General features: G+C 37.2%; 1 protein-coding gene and 1 non-coding gene across 3 annotated transcripts in view; both read left to right on the top strand.

The window, feature by feature from the left end:
* The window catches only part of kif7 (kinesin family member 7), a 37,645-nt gene extending 22,661 nt beyond the window's left edge, over positions 1–14,984 (top strand). For both annotated transcript variants that reach the window (XM_067445176.1, XM_067445175.1), the window contains exons 9-19: positions 1,501–1,625; positions 1,759–1,920; positions 3,969–4,171; positions 5,577–5,774; positions 7,496–7,621; positions 8,020–8,196; positions 8,298–8,513; positions 9,805–10,011; positions 10,499–10,697; positions 11,746–11,907; positions 13,671–14,984. In XM_067445176.1, coding sequence (XP_067301277.1) covers positions 1,501–1,625; positions 1,759–1,920; positions 3,969–4,171; positions 5,577–5,774; positions 7,496–7,621; positions 8,020–8,196; positions 8,298–8,513; positions 9,805–10,011; positions 10,499–10,697; positions 11,746–11,907; positions 13,671–14,044 — 2,149 coding nt within the window. In that variant the 3' untranslated portion in view covers positions 14,045–14,984. The remainder of the gene's footprint in view (positions 1–1,500; positions 1,626–1,758; positions 1,921–3,968; positions 4,172–5,576; positions 5,775–7,495; positions 7,622–8,019; positions 8,197–8,297; positions 8,514–9,804; positions 10,012–10,498; positions 10,698–11,745; positions 11,908–13,670) is intronic.
* Positions 14,985–15,630: 646 nt separating this feature from the next.
* trnar-ucg (transfer RNA arginine (anticodon UCG)) lies at positions 15,631–15,703 on the top strand. Its single transcript has one exon. It is a non-coding gene; the product is annotated as a tRNA-Arg (tRNA).
* Positions 15,704–18,603: the final 2,900 nt, after the last annotated feature.

Here is an 18,603-nt window from a genome sequence, read left to right as displayed (position 1 = left end):
ACTTTAGAAAGACTTTCTAGCGAACCAGACAAAACAGTCCCTGAAGACGAAAGGATGTTGTCATGTTGGCACGGTGCCTTTTTATACTTCCTGGTCGCACGGTGATGACATCACCAGCTGCCGACGGTCAGTAGGATTGTGATTTGATAGCGATTTCAGACACCTGTCACGCTGAAGGCGTTCCCCCGTAGCGTCAGCTGACGCAGCGCGAGTTCCCTTTCGAAAGGGAACTTGTTTATTTGGTGTTTTTAGATCATCCACGCACGAGAAAGAGCTCGCGTTCGTGCGGTTGCCAGATTTCAGTAATTAAATCCCCCAAACAGAGCTTTTTTAGTGAAAAGAAACCCGTGTACGCTCCGGTTTTTACCTAAACATGTCCAATCTGGCAACCATATGCATGCAAGCTCTCTCTCGCGCACGGACGATCTGAATCAATGAACCAATAAACAAGTAAGCTGCATTTTATCAATCTCCATTGACTGTCGTTTTAACTTATATGGTGGAAAAGGTGACATTTACTAGAAGGATCGCGTGAACGATCTGTAACCAAAGTATCTACGGTTGTATTTTGTAATACAAAATAATATTAACCTTTGTCATTAGACACACTATTTAGTTTTGTATGGTACTTGGAGTTTCCTATTGTTACTGTACTTGCATCTTGCGTCATCTAGACAATGCGGTCTCTCTAAGAAACTTTCAATTTAATCAGAATTTGTTTAAACAGCTAGTCAATAAGTGGATAAATTACTTACTGCTTGCAGGAATATAGTTGCCCCTTTCTTCAGTTTAAGACGCTGAGTGAAGCTTGCTTGAAAATGGGCCAAACAAACGAACGATTTGCTGTGGTATCCGATTATTATAATAAACCTCAACCATGTGTCAATAATGAGAGCCGTTTTTGCTATCTTCGAGTGTCTTGTTTACCATCAGTAGATTCGGCTTGTTGGACAGATGCAAATGTTGGGGGCGTGCATATAAATGATCCCCAACCCTTGCGTCATGGTTGGGTTTATGTTGAGAAGCACTTTTTTTCTGTTGAATTTTTGATTTACGAGATTTACTTAAGAAATAGGAGGCAATGGTGTTTGAGACTCACAGTATGTGATGTCCATGTACTGAACTCTTATTATTTCACTATGGCAAGGTTAATTCAATTTTTCATTCTAGGGCACCTTTAACTGCTGTTTCTCACCCATGTCATTTTTGTTGTGTGTTTATTTAGTTATTTAGAGGAAAGCACGCAGAGCATATTTACATATTCATTTAAATGGACGGTGTCTGGATATGTGTTAACAATTTTTTCACTGCAAAGATATTTTTACCTTCTTTTTAACTTCTAAATGGAGAACAAAAAAAGAAGTTGCTGGCTGCAGTTCACTTAATGGCCACCGGTGTCACTTATAACAAGGATTTCTGAATTCTACTTATAGTCCCTTTAATTGAGAAGGAATGGTTGTCTATTTAGAAATCTCTTTAGCATTGCCATATTTTTGTCAGATCCATCAATGTAACCTGGACAAAAAAGGATGCTTTATTGCTCCAAGGATCTTCTGCCAGGGCACCCCTGCCTCAGGCACTTGGACTTGGCCATCCTCCAGGCATGCAATCCACCAGGCGCACATGTGAGTTAAACATCCTTGTAAACATTTGACAAGCCTTGAAGGTCTCAGTGTTTCAGGGAAGGACAGCAGCCCATATTAGTTGCTTTCCAGCACTTAGTCAGGTCACTTTGATTTGTTTTGATTGATTCTCCAGCTAACACCAGCATTGGCGAGAGCTCAGTGTGGGAGAGCGTGAGAGGTTTTGGAGGTGAGTTCTGCTCGGAGAGAGGGCTTCTCCAGGCACAGCAGAAGATCAGAGAGCTCTCCATCACCATCCGCATGAAGGAAGAACTCATTAAAGAGCTGGTCAAAACAGGTGAGCTCATTGGGATAATAGGGCAGATTCTGTGACAGTTGTAGACCAGGCCTGTTCCAGTGTGACGTCATGTTGGATCACATTCCTGAATGGCTCATTTTGGCCCTTTTTACACTGATTGATTCTGGTTCAAGTGGCCCAATTCCGATTTTTCCCTCTCATGTGGCACAATGTGACATGTGAACGTGTAAGCAGGGGAAAAAAACGAATTAATTCCAAAATCCTCAAATCTGATCCAGGCCTCAATCATATGTGGTAAATTCTGATTCTGAATTCTGAATATGATTTTTATACGTGCATTTGCATCTGCCATGTAAGTGGTCAAATCAAATATTCCCCAATAAATACCCAGTATGTCAATGAAAAACGGGTCAAATTGTCTTAGGCTGTTTCGCCAGTGTATAGTGTAATTGCAAAAATCAGATATGGTTTGCTTTTAAAAGATGATGTAATCGGGTCATCAGAAATATTTAGTCATCGGAATTGTTCATCAAGACCGTTTTAGATTTATGGGGAAACAAACAAACAGGGTGGATGGACTTTTACCACAATAGTGTGGTTGTGTAAACACACTGCAGAAACATAAATAGGTTCAAAAACAATATACAGGTAATTTTGCATAATAGGTCGCCTTTAATTTAGTTTATTTAGTTGATGAAAGGCAATTAAACATTGTTTTTTTAATTGCATAACAAAATATAAAACCTCACTTTTACTTCATAAACTAATTTTCATCATTAGAGTTTATTGTCTGCAATAATCCAAAAGCTCATCTGCTCTTCCAGGGTGGCATACAGAAATAATGACGTATCCATCATTAAATACGTCATCCCGGCAGCACTTTGTGCCCAAACAATGTGTAGTGAGTAGTGAATAAAATCATTAATAATGGATAATGAGAAAAGTATTGACAAACAAATTCCACCATCTGTCTGTACAATCAGCAACCTTCATCAGTTGTGCCACTTTACAGCAGTGAAAAACACATTTCTATGGTACAAAATGGCAGAGGTTACAGAGCTTAGCTGCTGCAGAAACATTCACGATACAAGTTTTCCAAAGCGTGGGAGCATAATATATTAAATGCTTTAAAGAAGCTCCAAGAGTTTAATGTGCACAGTGTTTTGTGACAGATGTTGTTTATTGTGCTTGAGAGCTGCTTAAATTATATTTTATAGTATAGTCTTTTTTAACTATAAATGTTAGAAATTCACTATAATTTTGCATGAAGGCACCCCGTCTCAGCATATCCATGCAAGTATGTGAACCACAAGGTCACGACTCCAACAGATGGCACAATTTAATGGGAATTGATTTGATTTAGATAAAACGTTTAATTTTCTATCAAATAAACTGGCTGCATTGGAAAGTACAGTAGCACAACAGTAGCAGCTCAATTTAAACATGTGCAATTTTTTTTTTGTATGTTAGACAGCCTAGATACTACTGTTCAAATGTCTGTTGTTGGTAAGAATTGTTTTGATGTTTTTGAAAGAAGTCACCAAGGCTGCATTTATTTGGTCAAAATATTGTGAAATGTTACAATTTAAAATAATTGGCAGTGATTATTGTGAAATATTACCATTTAAAATGAAAATGTTTTTGTTTTGTTTTAAAAATGATTTATTCCTGTGATGGTAAAGCTGAATTTTCAGCATCTTTATTGATCTTCAGTCATATGGTCCTTGCTGATTTGCTGCTCAAGAAAAATTTCTCATTGTTATCTGTGTTGAGAAATGTTGAGCTGCTTAATATTTTTGTGGAAACTGTGATGTGTATTTTTCAGGATATTTTGATGAAATGTCAAAAGAACAGCTATATATATATATATATATATATATATATATATATATATATATATATATATAATAATTATAATTTCCTTTTTCTCTCTCGCAACATTAGGAATGTTTTTACTGTCACTTTGGTTCAATTGAATGCATCCTTATCTTCTCAACTAAAACTTACAGACCCCAGACTTCTCTCATCGTCCATTATGACTTTATCATAATTCTGTAATAATTACCATGTCCTCTCTTTCTCTGTAGGTAAGGATGCTCAGGCCATGAACAGGCAGTACAGTCGTAAGATCTCTGAGCTGGAAGCCGAGGCGGAGCAGGCCCGTGCGGAGCTCACAGAGGCACAAAAGCAGCTGCAGGAACTGGAGGTTCAGGGCAGTCGTGATGCCGCTGACCGCTCTAAAGCTCAGGAGTGCAGGAGGAAAATCGCAGCTGCGCAGAGCAAAGTTCAGGTCTGTGTCTGGCAGCTTTGCCTTGCCGAAAGGCATCATTATGGAAATCCTTTTTGAGTGGCGTTTCTCTATAAAGCCAGTGTCTCTCAAACTTTTTCTGCCATTCCCCACTTTGGAGGTAGGGAAGGGTTCCGAGCCCCACCTGTCCCCAATCGCACCAACAATATAATTATCTAGGCTTAAAGTTTGCCTGTTAACATTTATTTTATTAACATCACGTTTAACCCTTTTATGGTGTACAGTTAAAATCTTCTAGCTGACTCCCAGTGAGTTCTTTTTAAGGCAACCATTATATTAGAACATTTCCCCTTATTGTTTCCATGGCAACACGTCATGCTTATCACGTGACTCACTGCAACCAAAATAGCGCTGTATGACAGAATTTTTTTTTTTTTAAACAAACAAATTTCCTCCCGTTTGCTGTGCCCCAATTGTCATGTCTCTATTCCCCACCAGTGGGCGTGCCCCACCACACTTTGAGAAACGCTGCTATAAAGGTTTTAGAGTTGTCACAATACCAACATTTCTGTATTTTGATTCTACAGCATGAACTGAAAAACACAAATTACAAACAATAGGTAAAAAAAAAAAAAAAATTTAGATACCTGCCTTCTGTATTCAAGTTATGAAAAAAGTGTAACGCCTCTCAAAATGCTTATGCAATGTCCGATGTCATTTGTCGCGCTAGTTTTTTTTTGTAAGTTAAATACGGAAGATGGTCTAGAGGAAGCTAGATATTTTACGTTATACTTTTTTTATTTATACTTTTATGTTAAATATGTATATTTTTCTTACACCAACCCATTGATTCGCTTCAGAAGGCCTTTATAATCCCTGGAAGCCGTGTGGATTATTTTTTAGAATGGATGGATGCACTTTTGTGGGTTTTAAATTTTGGGCTGCCATTCACTGCCATTATACTGCTTGGATTAGCCAGAACATTCTTTTATATAACTCTGATTGTATTTGTCTGAAATAATAATGTCATATACATCTAGGATGGCTTGAGGATTGAGTAAATCATGAGCTAATTTTCATTTTTGAAAATTTGGAACGATCCCTTTAAGTATTACATTCGGAAATTGAAACCAAATGTGAAATAAAATGACAAAATGACTCTCGCAAATATTTATTGATAGCAGCATTAAAATATATTAAAAAAATATATAATAAAAAAATTATAGTTATTTTCATAGATTTTTTTCCCCATTGTGTTGTTTCTAAGCTGGAAAGCTGAAAAATTCTGCTTCATTTGAGATACTCTTTCCACGGCGGTCGTGAGAGCGACTGTGGCAGTTAATAACATAGCAAGCGTTCACCATTCTAATGGGTTTTTAACTCTACATTATCTACCTCCACTTTCTGGCAATATAAATATAGCTCTGCACATGTGTTGTGCCTTCAGGTGTTAAAGCAGAAGCAGCGGGACACTGCACAGCTGGCCTCCCTATCTGCACAGAGCGAGCGCCGTGTGCAGGAACTCGAGAGGAACGTGCAAAACATGAGGCAGCAGCAGGACCTTCTGCAGCGCCGCCTACGAGAGGAGAGCCAGCAGAAGAGAAGGCTAGAGAGCGAGATGCAGAAAGGAAAGCACAGAGTCAAGGTGAGACGACTCGCTGTGCAATTGACCTCAGTGCTGCGTTCGGTCTATTATCGGCACAGGTGGGGAATGGAGCCTGGGAGAAATCGAGAGTATAAATGGAATTGAAAGTGAACTGTGTAATTTATGCTTCACTAGCAGTGGAATTGCAGAAACAATTATTTCTAGGCAGAGGCTGTGGTTTTTCTTCATAAAATATAAAATGGACTACCGTTCAAACTTAGTTGTTTGTTTTTTTTAAGAGAGAGAAATTAGGTGCCTTTAGAAGTGACAGCAAAACAAACATTGATGAAATTATAAAGATTTTTTTCAAAATAAATGCTGTTCTTTTAAAGGAACACGTGGACTTTTTGGGGCTTTAGCTTATTCACCGTATCCCCCAGAGTTAAGTCCATACATACCATTCTCATCTCTGTTCATCCCATAACTCTGTCTGACGCACCCACCGCTATCCTAGCTTAGCACAAAGACTGGAGGTAAACAGCTCCATATAGCCTAATGCTTAAGCGACAAAAAAGCCAACATTTTCTTGTTTACATGTGTGTATAGTGTACTAAGACTGGCGGAAAAATGAAAAGTTGCAATTTTCTAGACCGATATGGCTAGAAACTACACTCTCATTCCTGTGTAATAATCAGGGAACTTTGCCGCCTTACCATGGGGGTGCAGCAGCGCATGAAAATAGTCCCGTTGTCTCGTTAGTTATGTTGACAGAAGTTAGCCTATTTTCAGGCAATGCGTAATATCATTGTGCTGCTGCACCCATGTTATGGCAGCAAAGTTCCTGGATTATTACTTTCTAGGAAATCGCAACTTTTCATTTTTCCGTCAGTCTTCGTACACGATGTAACTATACACATCACAACATGTAAATAGGAAAATGTTGATGTTATTTTGTCACTTATTGAGCAGTAGGCTAGAGCAGTTTAGTTTACCTCCAGTCTTTGTGCTAAGCTAGGCTAGCGGTGGGTGTGTTAGACAGAGTTAATGCATCCATGGAGATGAGAATGGTATGTATGGAGTTATCTAACTCTGGGGAATAAGGTGAATAAGCTAAAGTCCCAAAAAGTCATTCTTTACAATGTTCTATTCATCAAAGAATATTGAAAAAAAAAAAAAAATCTGTTTCCACAAAAAAACTCTGTTTTCAACATTGATGTTTGTTGACCAGCAAATCAGCATATTAAAATGATTTAATAGGGATCATGTCCCACTGAAGACTGGAGTAATAATGGTGAAAAATCAGCTTTGCCATCATGGGAATAAATTACATTTTTAAAATGTATTAAAAATATATAGATATTTTCCAATATTACTGTTTTTGGATTGTTAATGGATTTGTATATTTTATTGTATAGTTTATCAAATGGACTTCTTTCAAAGTCAAGAACAAATTTTACCAAACTTTCGAATGGTGGTTTATAAAATATAAACAATTTTCTTCATAAAATGTAAAAAATTATTTTAAAAAATCTGTTTAGTTCGCTTCAGTTCGGGCCTTTCTTTGTGTGGTGCCGCTGGTGTTGCAGAAATTACACATTTAATGGTCTTTCTTTGTTCATCAGTTGTTGTTTTTTCAGTTCTGTTCTGTAAGGGCTAACATTAGTCATTTTTTTCTCTGTATTCTCAACAAAAATAATCTACAGAGAAACCTCAGTCTCCCAGTTATTCTTGTTGTTCAGTAGCGAATGATTTACCAAACGGCCTGTTTCTCTTTCTCAAAGGAGCTGGAGATAAAGAACGAACAGCAGCAGAAAATTCTGAGGATTAAGACGGAGGAAATCGCTGCCTTCCAGCGTCAGAGGAGAAGTGGAAGTAACGGCTCGGTCGTATCACTAGAGGAACAGCAGGTGGGTTCAGACAGAAAAATGAAATCGTGCTCTTTTCATCAAACCCTTCTCACTGCTATTACCCAGCAATAACAGCAATAAAATATTATTTTTAGATCTGTTTACTCAGACATGGTGTTTAATAGTTTGACTGATGTTTGAAAGATTTTTATTATTGTTCTCTTGTGGCTAAGGGTATATTTCAGTAGCTTTTTTCAACATGTTCAAAGTTTATTTTGTTGCCTAAATTCCACTCAGCCTGGTATTGGTACAGTTTTTATGTTTTTAACTTGAAGCAATGAATTTTCTATTTCCGATTTCATGGATGTGGGTTTGATTTTTTATTTTTTATTTTTTTGAGAATTAACATAATTAAAATGTTTGCCTTGAATGCATTTAAAATATCTGTGTTTGAGCAGAAGATAGAGGAGCAGAAACGCTGGCTTGATGAGGAAATGGAGAAGGTTTTGGATCAACGGCGTGGTCTTGATGACCTGGAAGGAGAGCTTACCAAGAGAGAGGAGATCTTAGCCAAAAAAGAGGCCTTGCTCATGGAACGCAGTGGCCTGGAATCCAAAAAGCTTCGCTCTAGTCAGGTCTGTATAAACTGTATGGCTTTGCTTCATCCAATCATCCAATCATCCACTATTCCACTATATTATGAGTCTTTAAAAGTTGTTGTCTGTTTTCTCTGCAGGCTCTCAGTAAAGACTTGTTGACCTTGTCCAGCCGAATCGAGTCTCTGGAACGGGAGCTCACTGAGAGGAACGGTCTGCTGCGTAGTGGCAGTGCTCAGGACTCTCAGCAGATCAGACAGGAGATCTCCAACCTCCGGCAGGAGAAGGAGCAGCTCCTCAAACAGAGGGTGGAGCTGGACGACAAACTGAGACAGGGCAACCTGCTCTCTCCTGAGGTGGAAATCACTTTGATTTTTTGAATTTTACAAGTCAGTTCTTCTTCAACAATCATTGTTTGAATGTATTAGACTTTGGAAATTCCCATCCAGATTTGTTTGCATCATTATATAATTTACAACATTAGAATTCTGAGGCCAGTTCACATAAAATACGTTACTGCATCTCGTTTGCATGTTTCCGAATTTTAGAATTATTAAAGTTATATTTAGACTGTCCTTGCTAACTTAACACTGCAATATACTACACAACTTTTGCCCAGATTAGCCCGTCTGCAGAATTTGGGTACATTTACATTTTTTCATTTATGCATTTGGCAGACGCTTTTATCCAAAGCGACTTAAATTGCATTCAAGGCACATTTTACATTATTGTCAGTTCTTGTTTTCCCAGGGAATCGAACCCATGACCTTGGCGTTGCTAGCGCCATGTTCTACTGGTTAAGCTAGAGGAAAGCTAGTTGATATTGGTAGTTGATATCGACACATTTCAAAAATCATGTAGTGTGCGATTGCCAGAGACTCAATGGTTTAGCTTTACACTGATTCCATCCAATTAGAGGATATCAAACATGTTTGATATTTTCTACAGAAAATATTGTTTTCATTTTGTGTCTCCTAGCAACAAGGTGCATATTTCTGCACAAGTTTGTTGTGTTTGGAACTAATTGAAAGTCTTTGTCTAGTAGTGTTTTCAAATTTGTTTAGATATAAAAAAGTTCTGTATTGTATTCTAACCTTAAATGCTGTAAACATTTAATAATTCTACAATTTTAACTTTAGAAATTAGAATATCCTAGCCAAATTTATGCTTTAGGATTTTATAATTCTTATACTTAGAAGTCTTAAGTTTTAAGAATTCTACAATTTTAACTTCTGAAATTAGAATGTCCTAGCCAAATAAATATGTTTTTACAATTTTAGAATTCTTAATAGTTTTAATAATTCTAAAACTTTATCTTCTGGAATTACAATATCCATCTTTATTTATGCTTTAGAATTTTAGAACTTTATACTTGTTTTATGTCTTTTTAAGAAATCAAAAATGTAATCTTCTGAAATTCAAATGTCCTAGTGAAATTTATGCTTTAGAATCTTTGAATTTTAAACTTAGTTTTTTTTTTATTATTCTAAAATTTCAATTTAGGAAATTAGAATATAAAAGCATAAATTTGGCTTCGATCGTTTTAGAATTCTTCAACTTTTGGCATGAAAACGTCCAAACCATACTTGTTTACATGATGTGCAAATTCCATTTCTAAGCTGCCCTGTCCTCTTCCTTAAACTTTAGGAAGAACGAACACTGTTCCAGTTGGACGAGGCCATTGAGGCTCTGGATGCTGCTATCGAGTACAAAAACGAGGCGATCACCCAGAGACAGAGGCAGCTGCGGGCGTCAGGGAGCATGCTAACCCAGTGGGAGATGAACCTGATGGCCAAACTCGCCTATCTGTCAGCCTCTGAAACTAGAGCGCTGCTTTGTAAATACTTTGATAAGGTCAGACGGCATCCAAGTTTCCTCACGTTATTCTCATTAATTTCACTTGTGAAGTTATAAGATGACACTTTAGTGTACTTGTTTGTTGTGGTGAGTTTTATTCAAAGAGGTGTGATCTATTATCGTTTCAGTTGGCAGACCGCCGTAAAGCACCACCAGATCTCTGTCAAACTATAACAACACTTGCACGTCTGTGTTTATCACAACCACACATTAGCTTCTAGCCTGTGTGGTCACTTTTACCCTGTTTTGGCAAATGTAGACACACATTTTCTCACATTATTTTTAAATTCATGCTTCCTTTTAGTATATCTTATAAGTTTAGCTGTTTAACACATTAAGAAAAAAGCGAAGACTTGTGTATTTGTGTGATTTTGGAACAGCATGTATTGTGAAAGAGCTTTAGAAGAAAATTGTAGTATTTGTTTATTTGCTTGGCCTGCTACTCTAGTGATATGACTGATACAATGCTTTGTGTATTGAAAAGGTTGTGTGTCTTCGGGAGGAGGAGAGGAGGCTGCAGCTGGCTCTGGCTGAGCTGGAGCTGAGAGTTGATGAGCAGCAGAACTTGGTTGGGTGGTTGGAAGCAGCTCTGGAAAGACAGCAGCTTGAAGCGGATCGCAGACTCACTCAGCAGCAGAAAGAACACGAGAGAAACATCCAGCTACTGCTGCAGCAGTGCCGAGGTTGGACTCCTGACCGCTGCAGTATTGTAATTCACTGCAAAACAACACTGGAGAATGTATCAGAGTATGTGAGGGGAGTGGAGCGGCAGCAATTTCCCCTCCACGATCTCAGCATTCAACAATCACTCCACTCCAGCTCCGCTCCGGGTTCACCATTTCCCGCTCCCCTCTCCACTCCTCCCTCACTGATATCAGAAACGCCGCTCCATCTTCGCTCTGAGAAAATAAACTTTTATGTAATTAAATAAGCTCTGAAGTATCACAAAAGTCTGCTTTATAACATACATTGAATTAAAAAAAAGAAATGATAGGTTCCAATGTGGTTTATTGGAACTCTAGTGAAAATTTTTTCCTACGACATACCAAGCTTATTAGGCTTTATCAGCATCACAAGTTAAATATCATTGCTGCTTTTTGCAGTGCAAAATTTAGTTTGGAAACATGAAAATAGCACATTTTATCTACGGTCACTATACATTACTGATTTCTGCTCATTCAAAATCAGACACGGGTGACTGTAAGCAGATAAGCACTGTAAGATTTGTTTGAATGCATTAGAGCGATTGTGTGTGAACAAGTGCTACCTGTTTAAAATGCGCTTTCACCCGATCATATTCAGTAAGTAGAAGGTACAAAAAATTCCTTGAACTATAAAATCCCACTCATGACCATCACCGTCATCATAACCTTTACATTCTTTCTGATTTGAGTGATCCATCTGAATCAAGCTACTTAAATGTGTTTAACGTGTGAGTTCTGGTTAAAAATGCCGTTATATTATAGGACGTTGGCATGAAATATACTCGTGATGGAGCGATAGTGGAGCGCTCTCGGAGCGAATGAAAACCACAACGCTCCGACTTTTAAAAAATCCGCTCCTCACTCCATTCAAATCGCTCCGCTCTGCTCACATACTCTGGAATGTATCTCTGGTTTGTTAGTAGCTGCTGGAACTGCTGGTGTTACAAAATAGGCAGTGCCATCCATGAGTTCACAAATAACTATGGGCAAATAAATTGAAAGTATTGGCAATCTATTGTTTTTCCAGAGCAAATGGATGAGGGTCTGGCTGGTAGACAGCGGCAGTATGAAGGCTTGATCCACAACCTCAGCAAAGAGCTAACCCTCTGCAAAATAGCAAATCAGGAGCTGAACGTCAAACTGAGGGAAATGTGTTGTCCTGTAAATCACGCTGGGGAACAAAGCAAAGGTGAGAGCTGCTTAGTAAAAATGTTCATTTGCAATGTTATTTTTTTTTTATGTTCAGTATTTTAATCATGTTTATTTTTCAGACCCCCTCCCCCCTTTTTTCTTTATGCAAGTAGCATATTCCAAGTTAAATTCATAGAGCATGCTTTAAAATGAACCCATTAAATTAGTTAAAGGGTTAGTTCACCCACAAATGAAATTGATGTCATTAATGACTCACCCTAATGTCGTTCCACACTCGTAAGACCTCCGTTCATCTTCAGAACACAGTTTAAGATATTTGATTTCTAGTCCGAGAGCGTATCCAAGTGTATGCACACTCTACTAACCATGTCCAGAAAGGGAATAAAAACATCAAAGTAGTCCATGTGTGACATCAGTTAGTTAATTAAAATCTTTTGAAGCATCGAAAATACATTTTGATCCAAAAATAACAAAAACTACAACTTTATTCAGCATTGTCTTCTCTTCCACGTTTGTTTTCAATCCTCAAATAAAGATTCAAACGGTTATGAATCAGCGGATTGATTCATGATTCAGATCATCAATGTCACGTGATTTCAGCATTTTGACACGCGATCCGAATCATGAATCAATCCGCTGATTCATAACCGTTTGAATCTTTATTTGAAGATTGAAAACAAACCTGGAAGAGAAGACAATGCTGAATAAAGTTGTAGTTTTTGTTATTTTTGGACCAAAATGTATTTTCGATGCTTCAAGAGATTCTAATTAAACAATTGATGTCACATATGGACTACTTTGATGATGTTTTTATTCCCTTTCTAGACATGGACAGTATAGTGTGCATACACTTTCATGAAGGAACAGAAAAGCTCTCAGGCTAAATATAAAATATCTTAAACTGTGTTGTGAAGATAAACGGAGGTCTTACGGGTGTGGAACGACATTAGGGTGAGTCATTAATGACATCAATTTCATTTTTGGGTGAACTAACCCTTTAAGTTAACTGTTGCTTTCTTAACTAAAAAGTAAAGTAAGTGTTAGGTCTAAAAGGAAACGTTAATCTTACTTAACTCTCTTTTAATTAACGTACTTATTACTTTCTTTCGTCAATGAATCTCAAAAACCTCAGGTGGAATGACTGAGCTTTTTTCCATTTATACAACCTCAATTTAGTAAAATGCAATCAAATTTTAACTTCATTTAACTGACAAAAGTACAAAGAAAAAATGTCTAATGTTTTCAGTGAGCAACTTAATATGAACTGTGTCACCTTTCCTTTTAATTACACTTTTTAAATGTTTGGGAATTGAGGACACGAATTGTTGCAGTTTAGAATTTTTTTTCCCTCCAATCTCGCTTGATACAAGACAGCTCCTCAACAGTTTATGGTTGTCATTGTCAGATTCTCCTTTTCGTGATATGTTCATAAAATGTCATTAAATGCCTCTGTACAATCCCAATATATGCCTCCATGTCAGTGGTACCTTCACACACATGCCAGTGAAGTTTGCACTGATCCACCTCCATACCATGACAGATGTTTGCTTTTGAACCTGTCGCTGATGAAAGTCTGGATGGTCCTTTTCGTCTTTTAGAACTCTGAGGTCAGTTTTTTTCAAGCTGAAACATGGACTCCTCTGACCACAACACACATTTCCACTGTGTTGTGGATCATCTGAGATGAGCTCAGGCCCAGAGAACTTGCCGGCATTAAAGATATAGTGACAAGGGCTCCATTTGTTTTTTGTGGTTCATTTTAGAATGTATTTTATGTGTTTTTTTTACACCTATCCTCAGGTCCAAATTGTGACAGTTGGCTTTCAGGTGGGATCCAGGGCAGAGTTGTTGAAGATGCCAAGTCCGAGGCAGAAAGAGTTCAGAAATCAAGAGAAGAGATGCGAGAGCTGGTGCATGCCCCTCTTCCGCCGACATGGAGGCGCTCTTCTCTCCCCACAGAGGACCAGTACAGCATGGAGGAGCTCAGGCAGAGAGCAGCTTGTGAACTGCCAAATAACAGAATAATTCAGCCTGGTCTGAATTCCACACACTGGAGTGGGACGGCCTCCCTGCCCCTCACAAGACCATGGAGAGAATCAAGGAGATCAAGCCTCAACACAGGACCACTTTATTCCAATTCAACAATAATTAATGTTCGGAAAAATCCAATGTAGTAAAGAACTTTGTAATTTTTGTAACTTTGTAGTTAATATCTTAAGGAACGTCGATTTCAGAATAGTGCATCTCATTGTTATAGCAAAAAAAATTCCTGATTGATTAATTGTTAACTTGTACTTTATCAGTTGTCGGTCATCTTTGAAATGTACTTTTGATGCATTCGGTCACATTTCAAGCACTTTTTTAAGGAACTGTTGAAGGTTTCTGACACTCTTGGACAATTTTTTAGTGAATGTAAAAGGCGTTTTCTTTCATAAATAATGAAATAAATCTGTTGCCTTGACAGAAAAAAATTAATTAAATCAGACCACATTTCATTACGGAGAAAAACGTAACTGAAGCAAGAACCTCCCTAACCAATCTATGGTAGTCAGTGTCAAATCAACACAATTACTTAGATATGTGAAACCAGAGCAATCTTTAATAATAATAATAATTAATTACATTTATATAGCGCTTTTCGAGGCACTCAAGGTGCTTTATATTTTTTATAAATTATTTTTATATTAATGTGATTAAGGAGCATACTATAAAAAATGCATACTACCACAGAAGAACTACCGAGAAATAACATACAATAATCCGATAACCTGTTAATGTCAGAACGAGCTGGGTACCATCAACACTAGTATCCTACAAATGAGTCACATACATGCACAAACACAGATACACTACTTCAAGACATTGTATTTACATTATATAGCACTATATTTCTAGACCTGTCCAAATCTGACATGAGCATGTGCAAAAGGTGTATATTGTATTATATATGTGTGCCTTTTCCTTTTTCTCCTAGTGTCTCTGTGAATAAAATCAAATCCTAGTTTCATTAAGATAGTACTAGGTTTCTCAGATGAAACACAAACAAAAATATGAAATAATAGAATGTGAAAACAATACTAACAAATTAAAAACAAATTCAAATATGTACTAGCCTAGGCTACTTGGCTTTTTTATGTTTCCACAGGTTTCACAGATGTTATGTTTGTTTTCAAAATCAGTTTAGTTTTAAATAGTTGTAAAGGTTTTGTTTTTGTTTTTTTGAAAGGCTTAGTTTTAGTTTAGTTTTAGTCACATCTTCTATAGGCCTTACAGAATTCGTACCCTATACTAAATTTTACTCTCTACAGTCAGATAGCCTAACGTTACTCGATCTGGATTGAAGCAGCAAACATTCAGTGTAAAAAAAAAAAAAAAGAACATTATTTAATATTTGAATCCTATAATGCGGCCAGCGGAGATTTGTAAATCGCTACTATCATCTATCCTTTTTTACGCAGCCAGTAAGCGCAATAGCGTCTGTGCTTATTTTTACTGTGTAATTTTAACCCTCAATTGTTGTTTTAACCATCAAACGTTGCTTTGTAGTTGTGTAATCTCAGTAAACCTGAATAATCTGACTCATTTGACGGTCTTGTTTGGAAAGTAAGTGATCTTTTGTCTGTGTGCGCCCTCTTTTGTCTTATCGGTGGAAGTGACCAATGCAAAACAACACCTACGCCCCTCTGTCGCTTAGAAAACTACTGAGTTTTTTTGTTTACAGTCTATGGGTGTGACACGTGATTAACAACGTCATATTGTAGGCCTCGTGGCCTAATGGATAAGGCGTCTGACTTCGGATCAGAAGATTGCAGGTTCGAGTCCTGCCGGGGTCGCATTTTTACAACATTTTGGTTGACGTTATATGTGGGTCAGAAAGACATTAATGCCTGGTTTCCCAAACATTGCTTCGAGTTGGCCTTAGTTCAATTACAATAATTAAGTAGCTTTTATACATGTGCCAGTTGTCATTAGTGGGATGAATCATGAGATATTTTAAGATATGTCATGTCAAGGCCTCCAAGCTGCTTCCAGTTAAAACGGCTCAAACATGAATTTTAAAAAGCTAAAATTCTAGGACTGTCTGTGAAACCAGGGGTAAAACGTTCTATTTCGACACCGCTATGCTTAAAGCCGGGGACATTATTGACTCACTCTAATGTTGTTCCACACCCATAGGCCTACAATCTCTGTTCATCTTCGGAACACAGTTTAAGATATTTTATATATTAGTCAGAGAGCATATCCAAGTGTATGCACACTATACTGCCCATGTCCAGAAAGGGAATAAAAACATCAAAGTAGTCCATGTGTGACATCAGTTAGTTAATTAGAATCTTTTGAAACATCGAAAATAGCCTACATTTTAGCCTATTTTGGAACGAAACGTGTTTTCGATGCTTCAAGAGATTCTAATTAACTAACTGATGTCACACATGGACTACTTTGATGATCTTTTTATTCCCTTTCTGGATATGGACAGTAGGCCTATAGTGTGCATTCACTTTCATGAAGGAACAGAAAAGCTCTCAGACTAAGTATAAAATATCCTAAACTGTGAATATCTAAAACTGTTCTGAAGATGAGCGGAGGTCTTACGGGTGTGGAACGACATTAGGGTGAGTCATTAATGACATCAATTTCATTTTTGGGTGAACTAACCCTTTAAAGAGAGTTTTGCTTTAGCTTTATTATAACTTAACCTAATGGTGTATAAAAATAACCACAAGGTGGCTGTATAACCCCACACTTCAAGCTTTTCTGTTCTAGACCGCTGTAAAAAGTTGTCTGAAATTCCACTCACTTTGACATTAATTAATTAATGTCAAAAGTAATTAATTACATTAATTTACCATGTTTGGGGTTTTGAATAGTCAACGGTCATCTTCAGAATGTTTTCGAAAATCGGAGTTCTCTCACCTTCAAGCGCGGATTCATGCTTTATCTAGCCTACAATTCAATTTCGGGTTAAATAAATCCATAGCCTAATAGCTAATAGAGAATCCTTTCAAAGGTAACGTAAATAAAGTTGTGGCAGTTCTGTGTAGAAATTCCCCTTTTCCATGCTTTTGAAATGGTAGGCCTATTTGTCCCTGTAAAATGAATGTCTTAGATATTTATGCTGCGGTTTTGAATCGAATGCCACTATTTTCCGGTTCAATTAAAACGATCAGCTGCCACTCTGACAAAACTAATAGCCTACACACAAACAAAAAAATGTGCATCTAATAATTTCGACTAGCCTACAACAATAAAAATCTTTTGAAATGAGATTTTGTTTAAAAGGTGTAGGCTAGACTAACCATTTGTTAACCACATAGCCTACAGTTTATGTTGTTATGTGCTGGTTTTTGTTTACATTGTAGCCGGATGTCAAATGGTGTTTATTTAGAATGCGCGTGCAGTCATCAATAATGTGCAATTATTCAGAAAATGTGTTAACCAAAGCAGGCCATTTAATCTGTAGCCTACAACATCTCGAGTAGGCCTACATCTACAGACAATAGGCTAAATAAATAAATGAATAAAGAGCCAAAAATTCGATCAACATTTTTTCTTTGCTTTTTTGCCATTAAAGGGCGATTTTACACATTTGTAAACCGTTTCAGTGTCATTTATTTATATTTACTCGTGCGTGGTCATAATATTCCTCTCATGTGCACATTTATGACAACATAGTCTATATGGAAAATCACCGCTAAGGTTCGCTGTTGTCAAAGTGGTAGTTTTCACACATTACAACGTCCTTCATTTGCGCCAACACTTTACAGTCTCATAAAAGGCCTTGCAACACTTTTACATTAGTGTCAACTTAGAACGTGTCAATTAGCAGTTAGCTCATACAGCAATGATTTTACATGCAGTAGGCCTACCACAAAATTCTCACATAGTCTATATCTATTATTATCAGTAACCCACTTACATGCAGACTAATTTGAAATGTAACCTCTCTATGATAATCAAAGATGGAGAATTGTTCTCTTTAGCCATTATAACATGCCAGAGACTGCTATAACATGCGCTCTCGTAAGGCCCATTCGGTTCTCTACAGGTTCAAATCAACATGGTAAAGTGCTGTATAATGTCAAGCGATGTGCTCTGCACGACACTCTCGGCAGCAGGGCACGAGGCACCTCGCTCAACAGACTCACTCACAGGACATTCCTTTAACCCAAGTGACCTTTATGAATGAAGAGAATGGACTCTTCACTTAAACGCCCTTCATACCGCGTGGCGGGGTCAAGAAAATAACACCAGTTAGCCTCTATATCCGCTGCTATCAGAATGGACTCTCTCCCTTCAGTCCTATAAAATGCATGACTGTTTCACTGTCTTACCCACTGAGTAGGGCTAATTATAAATTGACTTTCAGCTAATTATGGGTGCGCGCGTATTGGTATTATAAAGTTATTCTAATAAATTCTAAAGTGAAGATTGCTTTTAAACTCCTTTTGTAGGCTGTAAAAAACTAAACGAGTCGACCCTTAACGATAAGACCCTTCAATGATAATAATAATAATAATAATAATAATAATAATAATGATAATAATAATAATAGTAGCTAATAATAATAATAATAATAATAGCCTAGTTATTATACAATAGTATACAACAGAATGTCATAGGAGATTAATTCATTAAAAACAAACAATGAAGAAAACAGGAATGAGTATTTCAAATGTCAAACATGTAACAAGATTTTTTTGAAATTAGTAAATGGAATACAGTTGGCCAA

This window comes from Pseudorasbora parva, chromosome 1 (genome assembly GCF_024679245.1).
Source record: "Pseudorasbora parva isolate DD20220531a chromosome 1, ASM2467924v1, whole genome shotgun sequence".
NCBI classification, from domain to species: domain Eukaryota; kingdom Metazoa; phylum Chordata; class Actinopteri; order Cypriniformes; family Gobionidae; genus Pseudorasbora; species Pseudorasbora parva.
The sequence above is the reverse complement of the archived record's forward strand: the minus strand, read 5'-3'. Positions and strand labels throughout refer to the sequence as shown.